Below are 26816 nucleotides of genomic sequence, written 5' to 3'. Positions count from 1 at the left end.
CCATGTGTCCTCATGCCTTACATATATGTTTCCCTCAAGGAAACCACAGAGAGAGAGAGGGTGGCTATGGTTTAAGTTGTGATTCAGGCATTCTCTGGCCCCGTGGCTTTTACTCAATCTCAAAATCGTCTAAGAGCACGCAAGTCTCTAAAATACTACCAAAGGAGTTATGGTCAGAACTACTTAGAATGTAAATAAAGAATAGGTTCTTTGTCACAGGAGCAGCATGTGTCAGGCTAAAACAAATAAGTTGGCAAAGCAAAGTAGGTCTATCTCTTCAAATTATTCTGGGCAATGGGAAAAGACAAAATTTTCCCAATTATATGAATCTAGGATAACCTTAGTAACTACACCTGAAAAAGAAAGTGCATAAGAGAAAAACACAGACCGAACTCATATATAAACATAAAAATTTCAAACAAAATCTTATTAAATTGAATCACTTATTAGTTCTTTTATCTTTTTCATTTTCTTCGTGTATGTGTGCCTACTGCTTTCTCGGTTTTTTAAAATTAAAACTATATTATCTGCAAAAAGATAATTTTGCATTTTCTCATACAAGTACTGATAATTTTATTTTATGTTGTCAATACGTTAGTTGGATCCCCCCACAACACTCTGGAATAATGTTACAATAGTCAGCACTCCCTGTATTGTTCTTCATTTTACTAATTGTGATTTCAGCATTTTACCACTTAATATGATGCTGTCTATGTTTTATAATATTGTCTATGATGAATTTAAGTATTCACTTCTAGTTATATTTGACTAAGAATTTTTTATTAAGAATGGTTGCTAAGCCCTGAAAAGTTAGGATAGCTACGTACAGTAACACTTAAAGTAACCAAAAAAAGAGATCAAGCTTCAATTACAGTTAAACAAAAAAAAAAAAGAAGCCAATCTCTATGTTTAACAGGAAAACAGCAGCAGTACCACAGCAATATCAGGGATAAATAATGGGGTGAGGGATAAGAGTTAAGTGGAGGTTTGGATTTTTTATTTGGTAAGGGTGTGTTTATTGGTTATGCTTCTCCTGGGAACAATGAAATTATCTAAAATCGAGAGTATTGACGGACTGTTGACTTTGGACATTATATGTGAGGCCCAATAGATGGAGGTGACTGAAGGATGCACTGACTGAGAAGTAGACTGGCCTAACAATGGTGTATACATATGATCGAATATTGTGCTGCCACAAAAAGGAACAAGGTTGTGAGGTGCACAATGTTCCAAATGAACCTGTGGGACACTTGGTAAGGCAAAATAAACCAGAAATAAAGAGCAAATATTGCACGGTCTCATTTAGAATATATTTATAAGAAAATTGGGGCCTAGATTGTAAACTCTTATATTGCTCTGGACATTTAGTCCAAAGCGGCAATTGTTATTTTGGATTCTGAGAGGCTGTTTTATATATGCATGACCTGGTATTTAGAGATAAGAATGAAGCTGTTCAGATCAGGATTAAGATAATCCAGAATACAGGGGTAAGGAAGACATTTTCTGTATTTTATAACTTTACCTCCTCCTTGAGACAAAGGAAGAAGTGTTTCTTTTGTCCAGAATCTAAATTTTCTATGGCACATAATCTAACTCAACCCATCTAAATAGCTCATTTAAACAACCCAAACACAGGGAGCCCAGAATACGAATGAGAACCTTTGATCCTGTATATCCTAATGTAATGCCTGGATATACCCCAGAGTATATTAAGTAGATAATCAAAAAGTATTTGCAAAGTCCCTTGAGGGATGGGAGAAAAAAATATGGAACTATTAAACTTTACCACAGGGAGACCCCAGATACTGTGACAAACATAAAGGACACCCAAACCAACAGGCCAAGCCCTTGATCTTGAAGCTTACTCTTATGAAGCTTATGTAGGTAGCAGAGAAGCTTAGCCTACCTATAGGTATGCCTAAGAGTTACTTCTAGAGGACCTTTTTTGTTGTTCAGATGTGGCCTCACTCTTTCTATGCCCAACTCTGCAAGTGAAATCATTACCTTGTCCCCTACCTGAGACATGGCATCCAGGGGTGAAAGTCTCCCTGGCAGCATGGGAGATGACTCCCAGGGAGGAGCTTGGCCCTGGCACCATGAGAGCAACAATGCCATCTTGACCAAAAAGGGTAAAACAAGTGTAACAAATAAGGTATCAGCGGCTGAGAGTTCAAATGGAGATGCAAGAGGCTACTCTGGAGGTCACTCTTACGCAAGCTTCAATTAGATCTTGCTACCTATCATAGCTTGCCAAACCCCAGCCAAAACCATTCCTGCCAATCCAAAAGAACATCCAAGGCGTAATATAGGATTCTACAAAAGCCCCATGCATTAGGGGAACTTTCCAGAAACCTACAACCTCCAGATGGATCCCTAGGCCAGATAAGTCCTGAAATGCAGAGGGACCTCTCCAGAACATCAACTATTTCCATCCCCCTTCCCATATTATTGACAGCCCCTTTCTACATGAAAAAGTTAGAATGAGCATAGCTCAAATACCCTAGAAGGGTGGGAGAAAGATCAAAGATGATGGTGGAGTTATACAGAGAAGGAAAGGTTTAACAAACGAGTATGGTTGCTGAACCATTATATTGATATTTCTTTTAATCTCCAGTCTTGGAGCAGCTAGTAGTAAAAAACAAAAATTGTGGAACTGTAACCCATACCAAACTCTGAAATCTGTTCTACAACTAACTGTTGTGCTGTGCTTTGAAATTTATTGCTCTTTTGCATATATGTTATTTTTCACAAAAAAAAAAAGAAAAAAATTCAATAAAGGATAAAATTTTTAAAAAGCAGCCGCCAATCTGGCTGGATCTAAGGTAAATCAGAATACAAGGTAAAAAATGACAGTGTATTTACTCTAGAACTTCACCTACTGTATAAGACCAAGGGCAGAGGGTTTTCTGTGTCTAAAATCTAAATTTTCTGTAACACACAATGTCAGTTAACCTGCCTAGATAGCTTATTTAAATAACTCAAATGAGAGCCCAGAATGGGAATGAGGATTAGTAATTTTGTATAGTTTAATGTAATGCCTGGATATATCCCAGAGTATGGTGGGCCAATAACTAAAAAAATATTGGTAGAGTCCTATGAGGCACCGAAGAAAAAAATATGGAGCTATTAAACTTTCCCATCTGGGAAACCCCAGGTAACCTCTCAAACATTGGGGACTCCCAAGTTAACAGGCCAAGCACCTGATTTTGAGGCTTGCCCTTCTGAAACTTATTTCTGGAATGAGGAAGCTAAGACTACCTACAATGAGACCAAGAGTTGCTTCCAGGAAACCTTTTTTATTTTTCAGATATGGTCTCTCTCTCTCTAAGCCTAACTCTGAAAGGAAAATAGTTACCCACCCCCTATGTGGGACATGACATTCAGGGTCAAAGTTTCCCTAACAACATGGGGACTTGACTCACAGGGATGAATCTGGCCCTGGTACTGTGGCATTGATAACACCTCCCTTACCAAAAGGGGGACAAGAAGTGTAACCAACTAAGGCATCAGTGGCTAAGAGAGATCAAACAGAGGGTAGAGGCTATTCTGGAGGCTATTCTTATGCAAGGTTCAGCTAATTGTCATGGTTTGCCAAACCCCAACCAACTTCACTCCTGTTAACTGTTAAGAATACCTAGGGCTCTAACTGAGACTCTGAAGTTTTCATGCATTATGTTTACTTTCCTGGAACCTATAATTTCCAGAGGGTTCCTTGGTCAGATAAATCCTGAAATCCAGAGGAACCAGTCTTTCCAAGATTATTAACTATGTTAATTCCCCATCCTTTATTTTTGACACCCTTCTCAACATGAAAAGACAGAATGGTAACTACCCACAGATCCCTATAGACTGGAAGAAGGATCTTAAGAGAAGGAGGAATTATAACAGAAAATAGGATTTAACAAATGAGTATGACTGCTGGTTCACTATACTGATATTTCTTTTAGCCTCCAGTGTTTTGGAGCAGCTAGAAAGGAAACTCTGAAATAGTGGAATGATAACCCATAACAAACTCTGAACTCTGTTCTGCAAATATCTGTTGAAGTATAATCTGAAAAACATTTTTTTCTTTGTATATATCTTATATTTCACAATAAAAAAGAAAATTTAAAAAAAGAATGGTTGCTGAATTTTAGCAAGTATCTTTTCATTAACAGCAAACACATACTTGTACTGTTTGTCTACCTTTAATTACTGATAAGAATTGTTAATATATTTCCTAATGTTGAACCATCTTCGCATTCCTTAAATAAATGGCATGTTATCATTTTTATACTCTAGTGAATTCAATTTTGTTATTATTTTATTTAGAATTTCTGCATCTATATCCCTAAGCAAAACTTACTTATTTCCTTTTTTTTGTTTCATCTTCTATCTATTAGCTTCATAAAATAACTTGGGCAGATTTCCATCCTTTTCTTGACTGTCTATAGTAGTTCAAATAACATAAGGATCATTTCTCAGTTTTAAAATCGAGGCATCACTCAGTGCTCACTGGACCTTGTGCTCTAATAGTCTTCCCAATCCTTTCTGTGATCAGGCAACAGTTCTGTCTATCTGCTTTCCCTTCACCAACTTTGGTAGTGTTGTATTTTGTTAAGATGATCATCATTTCCTCTGTATTTACTAGCATACATTTCTCTATAGATAGCTTGTGATTCTCTTCAATATTTGTGTATCTGTGATTATATCTCCTTTGTTATATTTGTACTATTTTTTTCATTGAACAGGTTCACCATGAGTTTATATTTTTACTGATTTTTTTAAAAAGCTTTTACATTTATTTGTCCTATTGTTTTTATCTGATTTTTAAACATTTACCACTTATCTTTATTATCTTTCTCCTACTTCTATTTTTCTAGATAGACCTCTAGTAAAGTGTTCCTTCTGAGTGAAGAAAAGGAAAAAATATATTAAAAAAAAAAAGACTTTGAAAAGTATTTTCATTTCTTTGGAAATCCTAGGAAAAAAGCTAAACATCTTTTTATCTCCAAGAAGGACTTCCCTTTAAAAGTCATACCTATTGATAAACCAGGAAAACAAAAGCTGATTGGATGAAAACTCAAACTTTTGACAAAATGAATGATAATAAGGTAAATATGATGAGAGAGAATTTTTGTAAAACTTTATTTCCAATCTTCATTAAAATGCTACAGTGACCTTAGTATTGCAAGGAAGGAAAATATTAATACAACTAGTAAGAATGAAAACCTAGAAAGACACTATCCTAATATTCTCTCTCAAAAATAGGACTGAGAAAGGGCAGGTAAGAAAAGGGCAAGGAAGAGTCTTCAACCTTTTATTTCTGTGCTGTTCAAATTTTTCATATGAATAAATATTTTTATAATAATTCATTTCAATTTTATTCCAGTGCCAGTGACTGTATTAGACACTTAAAATTATATGAAAATAAATATTTGTAGGAAAGCTTGCTTTATCAATATTGTGTGTGTGTGTGTATATATATATATATATATATATATAAAACAATTTCTGAAGTTACTAAGGATACAAAATGTACTTAAAAAATAAGCATTTGCTTAGCACTAACTACACAATGCGGCCTAAATACAAAAAAAGTGTAACTTTCCTTTAGGACAGGCTATCATATGGGAGGGACACTTATACAAGTCTTGTCTTAATAATCAGAGATCCATTCCAAACATATACCAAGGGTGTGTATTCATTCAGAGTAAAAACACAGAATGGAATTCCAGCAAATAAATAAACTCTACTATGAGGCATCTTTCAAGTAATATTCCAGTGTTTTCTCTCTCTTCTAAGGGAGTTACAGATGGATACCATGCTTCTGAAAATATGATAGTGGGGTTCTTCAATTCTAAAATTCAAACTGTGTAAGTTTTTATACCAAAGTTTGCTCATATCTGAAAATAGGAATGTGAAAGAAAGAATTCACTAAAAAGAAAGTTGGTTCAGATTAAATAATTGGTAACGTTCTCTAAATTGCATTTGTAATCAATCTTAAAAACTGTTATTTATGAAATCAAAGCAAAATTGTTTCATTATTTTTTAATCCAAAGATAAAATAAAAAGTGCATTTTAAATGGAGCCCCTAAAGATCACACTACAATTAGAGTGTTTTCAAGTAAATTAAGGGATCTCCCTACAGTGACTTCTATAGAGCAAAACAAAAAGTCTCATTAGTACTGTAATGGTTCTTGGAGCAGCTGGCATAACAAAACTGACTTTCTAGTGATATAAAAATCCCTATCCAATTATACTGGGGACATTCCTTGATAAAAATTAAGTCATTTTCAAAGCAATATGAGGGCAACTAGAATATCTCATCTTCAGAATTCTGCTCAAAAGACTAACACACTTTCCATTTTGAAAAGCTCATGCAGAAAATAACCTTTAATTAATCATCTCTGAATATTAAACTCAGTTGAAAGCTTCAGAGCAATTAAGAGGATATGGAGTCTTAAAAACACATTAGTTCTTATATGTTCTAAACCAAAAAAAAAAAAAGAAATCAGATATCAAGTCTGATGTTCAGTGATTTAGTTTTGAAATGTTTACTTATTGCAATAGAGTTTGACACTATATTTTGAAACTGGAAGGTACAGTTCCAACATTTTTAATTCAAAATTCACTTCAAAGAGAACATTGGTATTGCTTCCAGAATTTGGATTTTTTTAGAGTCTATTTAATAAACACAATTTCCCAAAAAATAGACTAATTCAAAAGCAAAGGTTACGTATCCATTAGAAACATGAACAGAATTACTAGGGAAGTAAAAGTTTAAGAATCATTTATTTTGGCCACTTGAATAATCTTTCAATGTCATATAAAATAACCTTGGGAGTTTTTCAAACTACACACATTCCCATCTGACCCAAGTAATCTCAAGATATAGCAGAATAGGTACAGGGGCTGTTGGATAGAGAAGAGGATATAGTCAGTGGGGTTTCAAAAAGCTCACTGTCAAACCCAATGAGAACCACTACCCTGCATAACTCTTGACTTTTTGGCACCTTTTCATATCAGCGCTTCAATAATTACGATTACCCCAGTGACAAAGGCAGCCAAAGCATAAATTATAAGTTATGAGTGGAACAAGGAACAGGCTATTGCCTCAGCACTGTGCTTCCATCCCATCCTTCCACCTCATGCTCATTCATTCATTTGGTTAACAGAGGACATGAACAAGATGACCAGCGAAAACGACATTCTAAAGGGGGAAACTATATAAGCAAGTCAAATAAATAAAAGTGTTCATTCCTAAGAGGAAAATAAAAAGAGATACTATAGTTTATCACTGGGAAAGAGGGGGAGACAAGACAAGTGATGTTTAAGCTGAGACATGAAAGATTCGATAGATATCAGCCACGTGAAATGCCAGCAGATAGCATTCCACTCATTGGAAACATTAAGAATAAAGGTTCTAAGAAAGAAAAATGCTTAGAAATTCTAGAAAATGTAAGAAGGCAATTTTGGAAGAGGCATAATGAATGAGAAGATGACTGTTGTACAATGTCTCAAAAGAGCTATGCAAAAAAAAAAAAAAAGAGCTATGCAGGGGTCAGATCATCCAAGATCTTGAAGGTCACGTTAAGAGTTCTGATCTTTTTTCGCCAAATGGGTTGGTTAACTTCCAAGGAACATTTCTAAGAGATGAATGTGGAAAAGTAAATGAGAATGAAGTCAGCTCTGAAAAGCATCCTGTGGAGGAAGCAATTGTCATTCTCTGCTAGAAAACTGTTAAAAAGTTTTCAGAACATATATTCTCAATTTCTATAACTTCATTCTTTATTAAATCCCATATAAATCTGCTTACTGGTAGTTACTGTTTTCTTAAGATTATGATGTTAGAATAACTTTATTTTATGAGACCATGAACAATGATCTCATACTGTATTTCCTCTTTTTGTTATTAGCATTACATTTGAGGCCCATATTTCCTTGTCCTCCCCATAAAGAAGGTTGTATAATGTTATTAACCCTCTTCCCTCTACTACTCACTCAGGGGATAGAAGGCTCCCTCTTAATCTTTGCAGTAAAAGACCCAAGCTTACAATCAAAGGACCTGGAAACAAACTGATAGAGGAACAAAATACATTCCCTTCTTTGAAAGAGTTTAAAAATCTGTAAGGAATTGGGGGTGAAAGGGTAGTTCAGTGGTAGAATTCTCGCCTGCCATGTGGGAGACCCAGGTTCAATTCCTGGTTCATGCACTTTCCAAACAAACAAACGAGCAAACAAATGAAAAACTAAACAAACAAAAAAAACCTCGGCAAATGGTGCTGCAATAAGGGGATACTCACATGGAAAAAGAATGAATGGTGACGCCCATAATACACCATATAAAAAAGAATCTGTAAGGAATTATAATAGAACAAAACAACTAATTAACCAAGCAAAATGTGCTAACTGCTTTAAATGTTATCTTAAAAGCAGAAGCACTCATGAATTCTCAGCTTCTACCAAGTATTTGGAATAACGTATTGCTAATTCATTTTTTTTTTTTAATGGAGAACTACTGATAAATTTAAGCAGAGAAGTGAGAAGAAAAGACTTGATTTTTACAAAGATCACTTTGTACGGTAGAATTGAGTTGGTGGGGCACAAAATTAACGTGGAAGACCATTTAGGAAGCTACTGCAGTGGTCCAGGTAAAAACTAGCAATGGCTTGGGCTACGGGGACAGCAGTTCAGGTGCACAGTGAGTTAAACAGATCTGAAAGATACTTATGAATTAAAATCACAGGACAGGGTGACCAGATGGAGGAAAGTGGTAAAGTAAAAAGAGTTAAGGGAAAGAAAAGTATCAAAGTTAATTCCTAACACTTTGCTTCTCATTTTCCTTATCTTCCCCTCTTAGCATCGATATCTCAGAGTCTGAGAAAGAGGGAAAGTAAGGGGAAATGGAGTGCTGGGCAGAGGGAGTCAAGGAAATGAGCTGGTAGTGGCAAAGGAGGAGGAGAATAACACAGAGAAGGCAGCCAGCATGGATGGGAGTTCGTTATACTGAGCAAATAAATTATTAAGAAAGTCAGTAAATACATTAAGGATAATGGGAACCAGGACTTCCAGAGAAGATGGCGGCTTAGTAAGGCGCACGGGTCTTAGTTCCTCCTCCAGAATAACTAATAAAGAACTACAAACAGTACAGAACAGCTCCCGGAGCCACGACAGAGACCAGACACACAGTGTGCCCCATTCTGGAACGCCTGGACCAGCTAGGAGACTCCTCTGCAGTGAGGTCCCCAAGAGGCGCGCACTTCCCAGGGCTGCGGCGGCTGGCGGCCGGAGCCACTCCCTCCCTCCTTTCCGGGCCGGATGGGAGCTTCGGATCGGTGTTCCCCTAGCCACAGAAGCCTGCGCCCCTCCCCCACGTGCGGCTTTCCAGGCCAGCTGGGAGCCTCGGAACAGCGGTTCCCCAAGCCGCGGCGGCCAACGACCACAGCCCCTCCCACAAATGCGGCTTCCCGGGCCGGCTGGGAGCCTCGGAAAAGCGGTTCCCCAAGAAGAGGCGGCCGGTGCCCCTCTCCCACAGATGACTTCCTGGAGGGAAAGGAAAGAGTCTCCAACAATAGTAGAGACTGAGCCCAACCTAACACCAATAGTGGCATTAATGAACAACTTCTGACTACTAAAAATAGGCCCACAGCTCAGGTGAAACTGATCAAGGCAGAAGTCGCCAATTGCACTAACTGAAAAAGAGGAAAGGGGGCGAAACAGAGCCTTCTGTGACTGTTTCTACGGAGGCTTCGTTGCCTCTGGGCTCAGCATTGGGATTACACAGGTTGTAACTGCCGCAAACACAGAAACAAGATGCTTTCAGGGCTCTCTATCACCTGAACCTTCCCCGCGGGAGGGGTGAAACGCAACTCAGGTGGAATCCCTCTCTCAAGGAATTCAGATTCCAGGACTTCACAATTTGAAGCCATTAAAACCAACCTACAATCTTTCCTCTGTCTCCACCACACACCCAGCAGCGAGAGTCTTCCAAAGTTAAAGGAGCCACAACATCTTTTGCTGGTGGGACCCGCAGACAGAAAAACACCACATACTGGGAAGGATAAGAAAAACAGAGCCCACAGACTTCACAGGAAAGTCTTTCAACCTGCTGGGTCCCACACTCAGGGAAATCTGATTAAATGCCCAGATACCAGCAAAAAATAAGAAATCACACCAGGAAAATTGAAGATATGACCCAGTCAAAGGAACAAACCAATAGCTCAAATGAGATACAGGAGCTGAGACAACTAATTCTGAATATATGAACAGAAATGGAAAACCTCTTAAAAACCAAATCAATAAATTGAGGGAGGACATGAAGAAGGCATGGGATCAACAATAAGAAGAAATGGAAAGTCTGAAAAAACAAATCACAGAACTTATGGGAATGAAAGACACAGTAGAAGAGATGAAAAAAACAATGGAAACCAACAATGGTAGATTTAAAGAGGCAGAGGCTAGAATTAGTGAACTGGAGGATGGACATCTGAAATCCAAAAAGAAACAGAAATTATAGGGAAAAGAACGGAAAAATTTGAGCAAGGGCTCAGGGAATTGAATGATAATATGAAGCACACAAATATACGTGTTGTGGGTGTCCCAGAAGGAGAAGAGAAGGGAAAAGGAGGAGAAAAACTAATGGAAGAAATTATCACTGAAAATTCACCAACTCTTATGAAAGACCTAAAATTACATATCCAAGAAGTGCAGTGCACCCAAAGAAAATAGATCCAAATAGGCGTTCTCCAAGACACTTACTAGTTAGAATGTCAGAGGTCAAAGAGAAAGAGAGGATCTTGAAAGCAGCAAGAGAAAAACAATCCATCACATACAAGGGAAACCCAATAAGACTATGAGTAGATTTCTCAGCAGAAACCATGGAACTAGAAGACAGTGGGATGATATATTCAAATTACTAAAAGAGAAAAACTACCAACCAAGATTTCTATATCCAGCAAAATTGTCCTTCAAAAATGAGGGAGAAATTAAAACATTTTCAGACAAAAAGTCACTGAGAGATTTTGTGACCAGGAGACCAGCTCTGCAAGAAATACCAAAGGGAGCACTAGAGTCAGATACAAAAAGACAGAAGGGAGAGGTATGGAGAAGAGTTTAGAAAGAAGGAAAATTGGATATGATACATATAATACAAAAGGGAAAATGGTAGAGGAAAGTATTACCCAAACAGTAATAACACTAAATGTTAATGGACTGAATTCCCCAATCAAAAGACAACGACTGGCAGAATGGATTAAAAAACAGGATCCTTCTATATGCTGTTTACAGGAAACACATCTTAAACCCAAAGATAAACATAGGTTGCAAGTGAAAGGTTGGGAAAAGATATTTCACGCAAATAACAACCAGAAAAGAGCAGGAGTAGCTATACTAATATCCAACAAATTAGACTTCAAATGTAAAACAGTTAAAAGAGACAAAGAAGGATACTATCTACTAATAAAAGGAACAATTAAACAAGAAGACATAACAATCATAAATATTTACGCACCGAATCAGAATGCCCCAAAATACGTGAGGAATACACTGCAGTCACTGAAAAGGGAAATAGACACATATACCATAATAGTTGGAGACTTCGATTCACCACTCTCATCAATGGACAGAACATCTAGACAGAGGATCAATAAAGAAATAGAGAATCTGAATATTACTATAAATGAGCTAGACTTAACAGACATTTATAGGACATTACATCCCACAACAGCAGGATACACCTTTTTCTCAAGTGCTCATGGATCATTCTCAAAGATAGACCATACGCTGGGTCACAAAGCAAGTCTCAACAAATTTAAAAAGATTGAAATAATACACAACACTTTCTCAGATCATAAAGGAATGAAGTTGGAAATCAATAATAGGCAGAGTGCCAGAAAATTCACAAATACGTGGAGGCTCAACAACACACTCTTAAACAACCAGTGTGTCAAGGAAGAAATCACAAGAGAAATTAGTAAATATCTCGAGGGGAATGAAAATGAAAACACAACATATCAAAACCTATGGGACACAGCAAAGGCAGTGCTAAGAGGGAAATTTATTGCCCTAAATTCCTTTATCAGAAAAGAAGAAAGGGCAAAAATTCAGGAATTAACTGTCCACTTGAAAGAATTGGAGAAAGAACAGCAAACTACCCCAAAGCAAGCAAAAGGAAAGAAATAACAAAGATTAGAGCAGAAATAAATGAAATTGAAAACATGAAAACGACAGAGAAAATCAATAAGACCAGAAGTTGGTTCAATGAGAAAATCAATAAGATTGATGGGCCCTTAGCAAGATTGACAAAAAGAAGAAGAGAGAGGATGCAAATGAATAAGATCAGAAATGGAAGAGGAGACATAACCACTGACCTCACAGAAATAAAGGCAGTAATAACAGGATACTATGAACAACTTTACGCTAATAAATACAACAATGTAGATGAAATGGACAAGTTCCTAGAAAGGCATGAACCACCACCTTTGACTCAAGAAGAAATAGATGACCTCAACAAACCAATCACAAGTAAAGAAATTGAATCAGTCATTAAAAAGCTTCCCAAAAAGAAAAGTTAAAGACCAGATGGCTTCACATGAGAATTCTACCAAACATTCCAGAAAGAATTAGTACCAACCCTGTTCAAACCCTTCAAAAAAATTGAACTGGAGGGAATGCTACCTAATTCATTCTATGAAGCCAACATCACCCTCATACCAAAACCAGGGAAAGATATTACAAAAAAAGAAAACTACAGACCAATCTCTCTAATGAATATAGATGCAAAAATCCTCAACAAAATTCTAGTAAATCGAATCCAGCAACACATTAAAAGAATTATACATCATGACCAAGTAGGATTCATCCCAGGTATGCAAGGATGGTTCAACATAAGAAAATCAATTAATGTAATACATCATATCAACAAATCAAAGCAGAAAAATCACATGATCATCTCAATTGATGCAGAGAGGGCATTTGACAAGAGTCAACATCCTTTCCTGCTGAAAACACTTCAAAGGATAGGAATACAAGGGAACTTCCTTAAAATGATAGAGGGAATATATGAAAAACCCACAGCTAATATCATTCTCAATGGGGAAAAATTGAAAACATTCCCCCTAAGATCAGGAACAAGACAAGGATGTCCGTTATCACCACTATTATTCAAGATCATGTTGGAGGTTCTAGCCATAGCAATTAGACAAGAAAAAGAAATACAAGGCATCAAAATGGAAAGTAAGTAGTAAAACTATCACTATTTGCAGACGATATGATACTATACGTCGAAAACCTGGAAAAATCCACAACAAAACTACTAGAGCTAATAAATGAGTACAGCAAAGTAGCAGGTTACAAGATCAACATTCAAAAATCTGTAGTGTTTCTATACACTAGCAATGAACAAGCTGAGGGGGAAAATCAAGAAAAGAATTCCATTTACAATTGCAACTAAAGAACAAAGTACTTAGGAATAAATTTAACTAAAGAGACAAAAGACCTATACAAAGAAAACTACAAAAAACTGTTAAAGAAATCACAGAAGACCTAAATAGATGGCAGGGCATACCGTGTTCATGGACTGGAAGACTAAATATAGTTAAGATGTCAATCCTACCTAAATTGATTTACAGATTCAGTGCAATACCAATCAAAATCCCAACAACTTATTTTTCAGAAATAGAAAAACCAATAAGCAAATTTATCTGGAAGGGCAGGGTGCCCCAAATTGCTAAAAGTATCTTGAGGAAAAAAAACCAAGCTGGAGGTCTCACGCTGCCGGACTTTAAGGCATATTATGAAGCCACAGTGGTCAAAACAGCATGGAATTGGCATAAAGATAGATATATCGACCAATGGAATCGAATAGAGTGCTCAGATATAGACCCTCTCATCTATGGACATTTGATCTTTGATAACGCAGTCAAGCCAATTCACCTGGGACAGAACAGTTTCTTCAATAAATGGTGCCTAGAGAACTGGATATCCATATGCAAAAGAATGAAAGAGGACCCGTATCTCACACCCTATACAAAAGTTAACTCAAAATGGATCAAAGATCTAAACATTAGGTCTAAGACCATAAAACAGTTAGAGGAAAATGTAGGGAGATATCTTATGGATCTTACAACTGGAGGCGGTTTTGTGGACCTTAAACCTAAAGCAAGAGCACTGAAGAAAGAAATAAATAAATGGGAGCTCCTCAAAATTAAACACTTCTGTGCATCAAAGAACTTCATCAAGAAAGTAGAAAGACAGCCTACACAATGGGAGGCAATATTTGGAAACGACATATCAGATAAAGGTCTAGTATCCAGAATTTATAAAGAGATTGTTCAACTCAACAACAAAAAGACAGGCAACCCAATTACAAAATGGGAAAAAGACTTGAACAGACACCTATCAGAAGAGGAAATACAAATGGCCAAAATGCACAGGAAGAGATGCTCAATGTCCCTGGCCATTAGAGAAATGCAAATCAAAACCACAATGAGATATCATCTCACACCCACCAGAATGGCCATTATCAACAAAACAGAAAATGACAAGTGCTGGAGAGGATGCAGAGAAAGAAGCACACTTATTCACTGTTGGTGGGAATGTCAAATGGTGCAACCACTGTGGAAGGCAGTTTGGCGGTTCCTCAAAAAACTGAATATAGAATTGCCATACGACCCAGCAATACCATTGCTAGGTATCTACTCAAAGGACTTAAGGGCAAAGACACAAACGGACATTTGCACACCAATGTTTATAGCAGCGTTATTTACAATTGCAAAGAGATGGAAACAGCCAAAATGTCCATCAACAGACGAGTGGCTAAACAAACTGTGGTATATACATACAATGGAATATTATGCAGCTTTAAGACAGAATAAACTTATGAAGCATGTAATAACATGGATGGACCTAGAGAACATTATGCTGAGTGAGACTAGCCAAAAACTAAAGGACAAATACTGTATGGTCCCACTGATGTGAACCGACATTAGAGAATAAACTTGGAATATGTCATTGGTAACAGAGACCATCAGGAGTTAGAAATAGGGTAAGATAATGGGTAATTGGAGCTAAAGGGATACAGACTGTGCAACAGGACTAGATACAAAAGCTCAAAAATGGACAGCACAATACTACCTAATTGCAATGTAATTATGTTAAAACAATGAAGCTGCATCTGAGCTATGGTTTTTTTTTCTTTTGTTTGTTTGTTTTGTTGTTTTTTTATATATATTTTTTGTATTTTTTATTTTTATTTTTTTCTCTATATTATCATTTTATTTCTTTTTCTGTTGTCTTGCTATTTCTTTTTCTAAATCGATGCAAATGTACTAAGAAATGATGATCAAGCATCTATGTGATGATGTTAAGAATTACTGAGTGCATATGTAGAATGGAATGATTTCTAAATGTTGTGTTAGTTAATTTTCTTTTAACTAATAAAAAAAATAATGGGAACCATATTTTTCTCTAAGAAGGGATTTACAAACATGAAAAGACAGAAGGCTAAAAAAAAAAAGAAACCTACAGTACTAGATTAAAATCGGAAGTATCAATATGAACTTATGAGTTTTTATTTTAAATATGTACAATGATAGATGCAAAAATTACATATGTATATGATTACAAGCACATGTATTTTTTTTAGCTCTTTTGAGACGCCTAGAAGCAAATGACACCCCACTAGCAATGAGGACAATGAGCATCAGATCAGATCTTGGGTGCTCATTGTACTCAAAATGAACACAGAATGCTGTGTGGCACCAAAAAGTAAAAAAATACTCAAAGAATGATGGAAATAAGTCCAAAAAGACATAGATATCAGCTTGAAGGGATCTCACTGGAGAAATTCAGGCTGATTTGAGCATCTAAACAATGAATACGAGTAATAGTCATAGTAATAGCACCAGATTATAATCCAATGGATAAAATAGGTATCCATGAGTCCATACTGAAATAAATACATATATACAGACAAACATAAATAAGGGAGAAAGGAAAGCACTTCCTTAAAATAAAATTCCAACAAATACCTAGGGCCTATTTTTGTACTATTCATTAGCTAAGAATGTTTTTTACATTTTAAAGATCATTTAAAAAGAAGAAGAATGTGTAACAGACACTGAATATGACCTGTGAAGCCCAAAATATTTATTAGCTGGCACTTTTAGAAAATGTCTGAGAACGCTGATGTAGAAGAACAATACAAATAGATGATCGTCAACTGGCCCCCAACATAGAGGTATATGATCCAGGAAGGAGTCATCAATGGATTTTAGAGGCTTAATGAGGAACAGAATATTAGTGAATTATCAGAATATCTCCTAAAATCTTTAATCAAATAGGAAGGGGAAATGGTAACACTACAGTGGAGAAAGCTGGTAGAAACCAACCACGTGATCAGGGTTAACATCATCAGTGGTGGGAAAGGTCAACCTCGCGAAGCCCTGAGAAGAGGACAGCACCACGTCTGTATATTCTTCATAAGAATGTGAGGCCCAATCTGGCCATAAGGAAACATCAAACAGACCCTACAAATAAAAGTTCAGTACTCTCTAAAACTGTAAATGATGCAAAATACGGGGAAAAGTTGAGGAACATCTCCAGACTGGAGGAGACTGAGACAAAACTTAACATCACACATGATCCTGGATAAGGTTCTGGAATAACAGAAAGGGAAAAAGAGACATTGTTGTGAGAATTGGAAACACTACAGCAGAAAATTAACAACTCAGGTGAGCACTAAAAACAAAGTATAAGAAGCTAAACAGTTTAGGTTGATGTGTCAAAGGAAGTAATAGCTAGAAAGTACAAGATTTTTATGTAAACAACTGGAAAAAAAAGTTTTTCAAGAAAAGAAATCATGCTGAATGTGGAGATGAAAATGATAACACAAACTCAATTAGAGCAAGACAGATATTTTTAAAGCCCCAGGATTAAATTAGATGCCTTAATATATGATTCAAAGAGCATTTACTGGTATACTTAGTAAATCTTTCTGATGGGTTTGCAATTATTGCTATCATAAATTTGTTTGTAAATTTTGAAAACAATTTCCTGAATATTCCTGACACAAATGCGTGTGACCTTTACTTAATGGTATTCATTGTGCATGGATTTCTATCCTTTGATCTTCAAAAACATAACCTCAGATATACTGTGGTTCGGTTTCAGACCACCACAATAAAGCAAGTCACATGGATTTTCTGGTTTCCCAGTGCATATTAAAGTTATGTTTACACTATATTGTCCTCAGTTAAGTGTGTGATAGCATTATGTCTAAAAGTTAATGTCCATATCCTAATTTAAAAAATATTTTAGAATGCTAAAAAAAAACAAAATAAATAGATAAATATAAGAACTGAAAAATAACCAATGGATTTAGTAACATGAAAGTAATTAAAGACCATGGCAAGATCAGCATCAGTGGCTGATTAGAAGCATACCACACCGGGCTGAGGAGTAAACAGAGGCCAAGAAGGAGAAGCAGTATATGACAAAATTTCTTAAAGAAGTCTGGCTACGAAGGGGGAATAAGCAGCCTAAAGAGACTTTTGAATGTGTGTGTATGCAGTTATTTTACTTCAAAGGGACAGAGTAAATAAAACGTGAATGCTGACTAGAAGACTCTAGCAGAGAACAAGGGACTGAAGATTTTAGGAAAGAGAGAAAATAACCACTTGAATGAGCTTTCCAAAAAGCCAACAGGAAGAAGATCTGGAGAAACACAGAGATGAGGTCTCTGGCAGGGGAAGGGACAATTCATCAGTTCAATTTTAAAAGGAAGGAAAGAGCAGAGAGAGGATAGATGTGAATGTATGTGGGTCTACAGAGATGGCTGCAAGAAGGTGGTATACTTCCCAGTGGATTTTTCTATGTTCTCTAGAAGAAAGTCACCTATTGGAAGTGAGGGATGGCAATGTGGGATTGGAAATTTAAGGAAACTGATTAAGGTAAGAAACTGCCACAGTGAAAAGTGCAAGAATGAACTGACTAGAGCAATACAGTGAGGCTGTCATATAACGCTGAGGGTCCAGATGAGATTAGAAATCAAAAAGAGTATTTAAGTAAATCATATGAGAAAGGGTTGTTACGTTCAACAGACTATTAAAATGATAAACCAGGTTAACACAGCTTCATACGCAATTTTCTTTCACACCAAGTCATTATAACAATGTGAGCAAAGTAGCAGACAATCAATAAAACACAAAACTGAAAACCACACACACATTAACATTAAAATGAATTCATGTGAACCACTGGATAAACCCATTTAGCACAAAATCTAAAAGAAGGAACTAACAGAAGTCAAGGAAAACTAAAAATATAAAGAACCAAATCCTGTACCTAATCCAAAACCATAGCTTTCCACTATCACCTATCACTAGTTTTTGAAATTACTATACTATGGTTCTACAAGGTCCTATTTGGAATTTCTTAACAGTTCCAGTGCCAGTTTTAAAAATTCTGTTTTCACAGAAAATCAAGTTATTGCTCTCACCAACTATAACTCCGATTTTTCTGTTTCCTACTTACGCACATAAATTTACTCTCACTCAGGCATGTTCTTAAAGTTTGGTGTTTAAATATACTCAGATACAGACACCTGAAAAAAGGTCCATCTTACCGATACTGCTGTTATCCTAAGAGAATCAACAGTGGAATGCTTGAATAGGTACCATAAAACAGGACCAACTTCTCCGGTGATAAAGCCCTGGGCCTGAGGGGAAGAGGTAGTACACACGTTTTCAATAATCTTTGCTGCCATGTGATTCACAACACGTTCTTCCTGGAAGAAGGTAGAGAACAAGGAGAAGATTAAAAGGGCATTATTTAGTGTAACTATATACATGTCCTTTTTTCGTAACTACTGCAAATACTGCCCTGTTGCCAAGAGCACATCACTTACCCTGGCATGTGAATCCAGCATTTTAAAAGGTATGGTAATTCTTTCTGGCTAACATGAAAGTATTACAAATAGAATCATTTTTTTATTTAATACAATTATTAAACCATAATTCTCTACATATTTTAATGGAAGTAAAAAACGCTAAAATATGGAAAACAAATAATAAAAACACAGCATAAAAACCCAACTATAATTTAAAAATCATTAGAAGCAGACAGAAGAATCCTCAGAACTTACTCAGAGCAGAGTACAGTTTGTGTACCAACCATCCATAGAGGAAAGACCACTCCATACTGAATACCGTTTTGGACCATCCTAACAGTACTTAAAAGCAAGCCTCATAAAGCATCAGATTGTCTTCATATAATTTAACCAAGTCCAGGGGGGTGAAAAGTACTTAAAAGAATACAAGAAAATTCCAGCATGCAACAATATAAAATTCACACTGTCTGGCACCCAATTAAGTATTACTAAGCATTCAAAGAAGAAAACATGACTCATAAGAAACAGAAAATTCAATCAATAAAATGACACAGATGATAGAATAGTCAGAAAATATATTAAAATGGCTGTGATAAAAGTAATCCATAGCCTCAAGAAGGTAGAAGAAAGCATAAATATGACAAAGACAGAGAAGATAGAAAAATGACCCAAATCAAAATTCTAGAGAAAAATAATACAATGTCCTATATGGAAAATACTCAGAGCAGAGTACAGTTTGAGTACTGTGTGTGATTTACAGATTAGAAACTGCAGATGAAATGATTAGTGAACTTGAAGACATAGCACTAAAAGCTATCCAAAACAAACAAAGAGATAAGACTAGAGAACAAAAACAGAGCATCAGTAAATTGCAAGAAAACTTCAAACAGTGTAACACATGTGCAGCTGGAGTCCCAAAGGGAGGAGAAGAAAAGCAGAAAAAATACTTGAGGATATGATGACTGAACTTTAATTTGATAAAAAATGAATAACACCTTAGATCAATGAACCCCAAGCAGAAGAAACACACACAAAAAAAAATCACACTTATGTACATGATTATAATCAAACTGTTAAAAATCAGTTATAGGTAGAGAATTCTTGATATTCTCACAAGCAGTGGGGACAACGAAAGCAATAGGCTGAGCCCCCAATCTTGGGTTTTGTTCATATGAAACTTATCCCTGCAAAAGATAGGCTAAGGCTAAGCCTACTTAAAATTAGGCCTAAGAGCCACCCCCCAAGAGAAGCACATTTGTTGCTCAGATGTGGCTTCTCTCTCTCTCTCAGCCAACACAACAAGCAAACTTACTGCCCTCCCTCTCTCTACGTGGGACATGACTCCCAGGGTTGTGGACCTTCCTGGCAATGCGGGACAGAAATCCTAGAATGAGCTGGGACTCAGCATCAAGGGATTGAGAAAACCTTCTCAACCAAAAGGGGGAAGAATGAAATGAGACAAAATAAAGTATCAATGGCTGAGAGATTCCAAACAGAGTCAAGAAGTTATCCTGGAGGTTATTCTTACGCATAATATAGATATCACCTTTTCAGTTAAGGTGTAATGGAGAGGCTGGAGGGAACTGCCTGAAAATGTAGAGCTGTGTTCCAGTAGCTGTGTTTCTTGAAGATGATTGTATAATTATATAGCTTTGCAATGTGTCTACACGTGTGATTGTGAAAACCCTGTGTCTGATGCTCCTTTTACCTAACTTATTGATAAGATGAGTAAAATATATGGATTAAAAATAAATAAATAATAGGGGGGAACAAGTGTTAAAATAAATTTAGTAGACTGAAATGCTTGTGATCAATGAAAGGAAGCAGTAAGAGGTATGGTATGTATGAATTTTTTTCTGTTTTCTTTTTATTTCTTTTTCTGAATTGATGCAAGTGTTCTAAGAAATGATCATGATGATGAATATACAACTATGTGATGATATTGTGAATTACTGATTATATTTGTAGTATGGAATGATCATATGTTAAGAATGTTTGTGTTTGTATGTTGATTGTTAATAAATAAAATTAATAAAAAAAAATCAGTTATGCGTGGGTCACAATGGCTCAGCAGGCAGAGTTCTCACCTGCGACGTCAGAGACCTGGGTTTGAAATGAAAAAAATCAGTTATAAAGAGAAAATCTTTAAAAAAAAAAAAAGAGTAAAAACACACATTTATATAACAACAGATTTCTCTTCAAAACAATATAAACCAGAAGACAGTGGTATAGCATCATTAAAGAACCAAGAGGAAAAACAACTATGAACCTACAAATCTATACCCAACAATAACATCTTTCAAAACTAAAGGTAAAATGAACACATTCAGACATATAAAAACTGAAAAAATTCATCACCAACAGAACTTATCTAAAAGAACTATAAACAGAAATCATTCAGGTAGAGGGAAAATAATGGCAGAAAAAGAAAACTGGATCTACACAAAATAGAATAATGAAAATGGTAAATATGTGAGTAATGTAAAATAGATGTAAAATATTGTTTTCATTTTTTTAGCCTCTTTAAAAAATAACTGACTGTCTAAGGCAAAAATAACAACATATTATAAGTTCCATAACATATACAGAATTAAATTTATAACTGTAGCGGCCCGCCTGCCCTCCTCTCCCCTTTTTGTCCGCTGGCACGGCGAGCGGCACCCATGCCCCGCAACAGCCGGCCCGCCCGCCCTTCGCTCCCCTCTTTGTACGCCGGCCCGGTGCGTGGCGCCCACACCCCGCAGCAGGCGGCCCGCCCGCCCGCCCTCCTCTCCCCTCTTTGTCCACCGGCCCGGCGCATGGCGCCCACGCCCTGCAGCAGCTGGCCCACCCGCCCTCCTCTCCCCTCTTCCCACTCCTGCTCCGGCGGCTCTCCAACCACCACCGTGCCCTCTTCGGCCTTCACCGGCTCCTCCGCCACCGGCCTCGACAGCCTTGCCACCCTCAACTTTCCTCCTCCAGAACAGCTACTGGGGGAGTGGAGACAATACACAGCAACTCCTGGAGCCACGAAGGAGATCAAAGGGACGGCACACCCCATCCTGGAACGGCTGACTGTCTGGGACAACCAGCTCCGGTGAGATAACCGAGGGGCGCGGGCTTTTCTGGGCGGGACGGCAAGTGGCCGGAGTCCCTCCCTTCCTCCTTCCCAGGCCAGCTGGCAGAATTGGGAAGGCGGTCCCCTTGGGTCAGGGCGGCTGGCGCCCCCACCACGCGAGGCCCCCCGTACCAACTGAGAGAGTTGGGTCGGAAATCCCCAGACTGCGGAGAAGGGTGACCGGGGGGTCCCTTCCAAACACGTGACTCCCCGGTCTGGCTGGGAACAGTGCACTCTCCCGGGCTGCGACAGCTGGCGCCCTCCCGCCATGCTTGGCGCCCAGGGCCGACTAGGAAATTCAGACGGGCGCTCTCCCGTGCTGCGGCGGCCGGCGACCCTCCCCAAGTTCGGAACCCCGGGCCGGCTGGCACTCTTCCAAGACGCTTTGGCTGCCGAACCTCCCCTACGGCGAGAGTTTTCCAGAGTTAAAGGACCCACAGCAACTTTCACTGGTGGAACTCGTAGACAAACGTGTGCCACGAGCACCACCTACTGGGCAGGATAAGAAAAACAGAACCCAGAGATTTCACAGAAAAATCTTTTAACCTGTGGGGTCCAACACCCAGGGAAATCTGACTAAACGCCCAACGCCAGCAGAACATAACGGATCACGCTCAGAAAATTGAAAACATGGCCCAGTCATAAGAACAAACCAATAGTTCAAATGAGATACAGGAGCTGAAACAACTAATGCTGAATATAAGAACAGAAATGGAAAACCTCTTCAAAAACGAAATCGATAAATTGAGGGAGGACATGAAGAAGACATGGGCTGATCAAAAAGAAGAAATAGAAAAACTGAAAAAACAAATCACAGAACTTATGGAAGTGAAGGATAAAGTAGAAAAGATGGAAAAAACAATGGATACCTACAATGATAGATTTAAAGAAAAGAAGATATAATTAGTGATTTGGAGGACGGAACATCTGAATTCCAAAAACAAACAGAAACTATCGGGAAAAGAATGGAAAAATTTGAACAGGGTATCAGGGAACTCAAGGACAATGTGTATCGCACAAATATACGTGTTGTGGGTGTCCCAGAAGGAGAAGAGAAGGGAAAAGGAGGAGAAAAACTAATGGAAGAAATTATCACTGAAAATTTCCCAACTCTTATGAAAGACCTAAAATTACAGATCCAAGAAGTGCAGCGCACCCCAAAGAGATTAGACCCAAATAGGCGTTCCCCAAGACACTTACTAGTTAGAATGTCAGAGGTCAAAGAGAAAGAGAGGATATTGAAAGCAGCGAGAGAGAAGCAATCCATCACATACAAGGGAAACCCAATAAGACTATGTGTAGATTTCTCAGCAGAAACCATGGAAGCTAGAAGACAGTGGGATGATATATTTAAGTTACTAAAAGAGAAAAACTGCCAACCAAGACTCCCATATCCAGCAAAATTGTCCTTCAAAAATGAGGGAGAAATTAAAACATTCTCAGACAAAAAGTCACTGAGAGAATTTGTGACCAAGAGACCAGCTCTGCAAGAAATACTAAAGGGAGCACTAGAGTCAGATACAAAAAGACAGAAGAGAGAGATATGGAGAAGAGTGTAGAAAGAAGGAAAGTCAGATATGATATATATAATACAAAAGGCAAAATGGTAGAGGAAAATATTATTCAAACAGTAATAACTCTAAATGTTAATGGACTGAATTTCCCAATCAAAAGACATAGACTGGCAGAATGGATTAAAAAACAGGATCCTTCTATATGCTGTCTACAGGAAACACATCTTAGACCCAAAGATAAACATAGGTTGAAAGTGAAAGGTTGGGAAAAATAATTCTATGCAAATAACAACCAGAAAAGAGCAGGAGTAGCTATACTAATATCCAACAAATTAGACTTCAAATGTAAAACAGTTAAAAGAGACAAAGAAGGATACTATGTACTAATAAAAGGAGCAATTCAACAAGAAGACATAGCAATCATAAATATTTATGCACCGAACCAGAATGTCCCAAAATACATGAGGAAAACACTGCAAACACTGAAAAGGGAAATAGACACATCTACTATAATAGTTGGAGACTTCAATTCCCCACTCTCATCAATGGACAGAACATCTAGACAGAGGATCAATAAAGAAACAGAGAATTTAAATAATATAATAAATGAGCTAACTTAAAAGACATATATAGAACACTACACCCCACAACAGCAGGATACACCTTTTTCTCAAGTGCTCATGGATCATTCTCAAGGGAGGATAGACCATATGCTGGATCACAAAGCAAGTCTCAACAAATTTAAAAAGATTGAAATCATACACAACACTTTCTCAGATCATGAAGGAATGAAGGTGGAAATAAATAATAGGCAGAGCACCAGAAAATTCACAAATGTGGAGGCTCAACAACATACTCTTCAACAACCAGTGGGTCAAGGAAGAAATTACAAGAGAAATCAGTAAATATCTCGAGGAGAATGAAAATGAAAACACAACATATCAAAACTTATGAGATGCAGCAAACGCAGTGCTAATAGGGAAATTTATTGCCTTAAATGCCTATATCAAAAAAGAAGAAAGGACAAAATATCAGGAATTAACTGTCCACTTGGAAGAACTGGAGAAAGAACAGCAAACTAACCACAAAGCAAGCAAAAGGAAAGAAATAATGAAGATTAGAGTAGAAATAAATGAAATTGAGAACATGAAAACAACTGAGAAAATCAATAAAACTAGAAGTTGGTTCTATGAGAACATCAATAAGATTGATGGGCCCTTAGTAAGATTGACAAAAAGAAGAAGATCAGAAATGGAATAGGAAACATAACCACTGACCTCACAGAAATAAAGGAGGTAATAACAGGATACTATGAACAACTTTATGCTAATAAATACAACAACGGGCAACTTCCTAGAAAGGCATGAACAACCAGCTTTGACTCAAGAAGAAATAGATGACCTCAACAAACCAATCACAAGTAAAGAGATTGAATTAGTCATTCAAAAGCTCCCTAAAAAGAAAAGTCCAGGACCAGACGGCTTCACATGTGAATTCTATCAAACATTCCAGAAAGAATTAGTACCAACTCTCCTCAAACTCTTCAAAATAATCGAAGTGGAGGGAAAACTACCTAATTCATTCTATGAAGCCAACATCACCCTCATACCAAAACCAGGGAAAGATATTACAAAAAAAGAAAACTACAGACCAATCTCTCTAATGAATACAGATGCAAAAATCCTCAATAAAATTCTAGCAAATCGTATCCAACAACACATTAAAAGAATTATACATCATGACCAAGTAGGATTCATCCCAGGTATGCAAGGATGGTTCAACATAAGAAAATCAATTAATGTAATACACCACATCAACAAATCAAAGCAGAAAAATCACATGATCATCTCAATTGATGCAGAGAAGGCATTTGACAAGATTCAACATCCTTTCCTGTTGAAAACACTTCAAAAGATAGGAATACAAGGGAACTTCCTTAAAATGATAGAGGGAATATATGAAAAACCCACAGCTAATATCATCCTCAATGGGGAAAAACTGAAAACTTTCCCCCTACGATCAGGAACAAGACAAGGATGTCCACTATCACCACTATTATCCAACATTGTGTTGGAAGTTCTAGCCAGAGCAATTAGACAAGAAAAAAGAAATACAAGGCATCAAAATTGGAAAAGAAGAAGTAAAACTATCACTGTTTGCAGACGATATGATACTATCTGTAGAAAACCTGGAAAAATCCACAACAAAATTACTAGAGCTAATAAATGAGTACAGCAAAGTAGCAGGTTACAAGATCAACATTCAAAAATCTGTAGCTTTTCTATACACTAGTAATGAACAAGCTGAGGGGGAAATCAAGAAACGAATCCCATTTACAATCGCAACTAAAAGAATAAAATACCTAGGAATAAATTTAACCAAAGAGACAAAAAACCTATATAAAGAAAACTACAAAATACTGCTAAGAGAAATCACAGAAGACCGAAATAGATGAAAGGGCATACCGTGTTCATGGATTGGAAGACTAAATATAATTAAGATGTCAGTCCTACCTAAACTGATCTACAGATTCAATGCAATACCAATCAAAATCCCAACAACTTATTTTTCAGAAATAGAAAAACCAATAAACAAATTTATCTGGAAGGGCAGGTTGCCCAGAATTGCTAAAAACATCTTGAGGAAAAAAAACGAAGCTGGAGGTCTCGCAATGCCGGACTTTAAGGCATATTATGAAGCCACAGTGGTCAAAACAGCATGGTATTGGCATAAAGATAGATATATCGACCAATGGAATCAAATAGAGTGCTCAGATATAGACCCTCTCATCTATGGACATTTGATCTTTGATAAGGCAGTCAAGCCAACTCACCTGGGACAGAACAGTCTCTTCAGTAAATGGTGCCTAGAGAACTGGATATCCATATGCAAAAGAATGAAAGAAGACCCGTATCTCACACCTTATACAAAAGTTAACTCAAAATGGATCAAAGATCTAAACATTAGGTCTAAGACCATAAAACAGTTAGAGGAAAATGTAGGGAGATATCTTATGAAACTTACAATTGGAGGCAGTTTTATGGACCTTAAACCTAAAGCAAGAGCACTGAAGAAAGAAATAAATAAATGGGAGCTCCTCAAAATTAAACACTTTTGTGCATCAAAGAACTTCATCAAGAAAGTAGAAAGACAGCCTACACAATGGGAGATAATATTTGGAAATGACATATCAGATAAAGGTCTAGTATCTAGAATTTATAAAGAGATTGTTCAACTCAACAACGAAAAGACAGCCAACCCAATTACAAAATGGGAAAAAGACTTGAACAGACACCTACCAGAAGAGGAAATACAGATGGCCAAGAGGCACATGAAG

At 37.2% G+C, this 26816-nt stretch overlaps 1 protein-coding gene across 11 annotated transcripts in view; it reads right to left on the bottom strand.

Annotated features, from left to right (window-relative positions):
• The window catches only part of ULK4 (unc-51 like kinase 4), a 749242-nt gene that overhangs the window by 567601 nt on the left and 154825 nt on the right, over positions 1-26816 (bottom strand). For all 11 annotated transcript variants that reach the window (XR_013162830.1, XM_077129714.1, XM_077129713.1 and 8 more), the window contains one exon: positions 18605-18766. Coding sequence is in view for 10 of the 11 variants with exons in the window: in XM_077129714.1 (XP_076985829.1) it covers positions 18605-18766 (162 nt within the window). In the remaining variant the exon portion in view is untranslated. The remainder of the gene's footprint in view (positions 1-18604; positions 18767-26816) is intronic.

The sequence above is a fragment of the Tamandua tetradactyla genome, chromosome 15 (assembly GCF_023851605.1).
Source record: "Tamandua tetradactyla isolate mTamTet1 chromosome 15, mTamTet1.pri, whole genome shotgun sequence".
NCBI lineage: Eukaryota > Metazoa > Chordata > Mammalia > Pilosa > Myrmecophagidae > Tamandua > Tamandua tetradactyla.
Note: the sequence above shows the minus strand (reverse complement) of the source record. Positions and strands in the feature narration are given on the sequence as shown.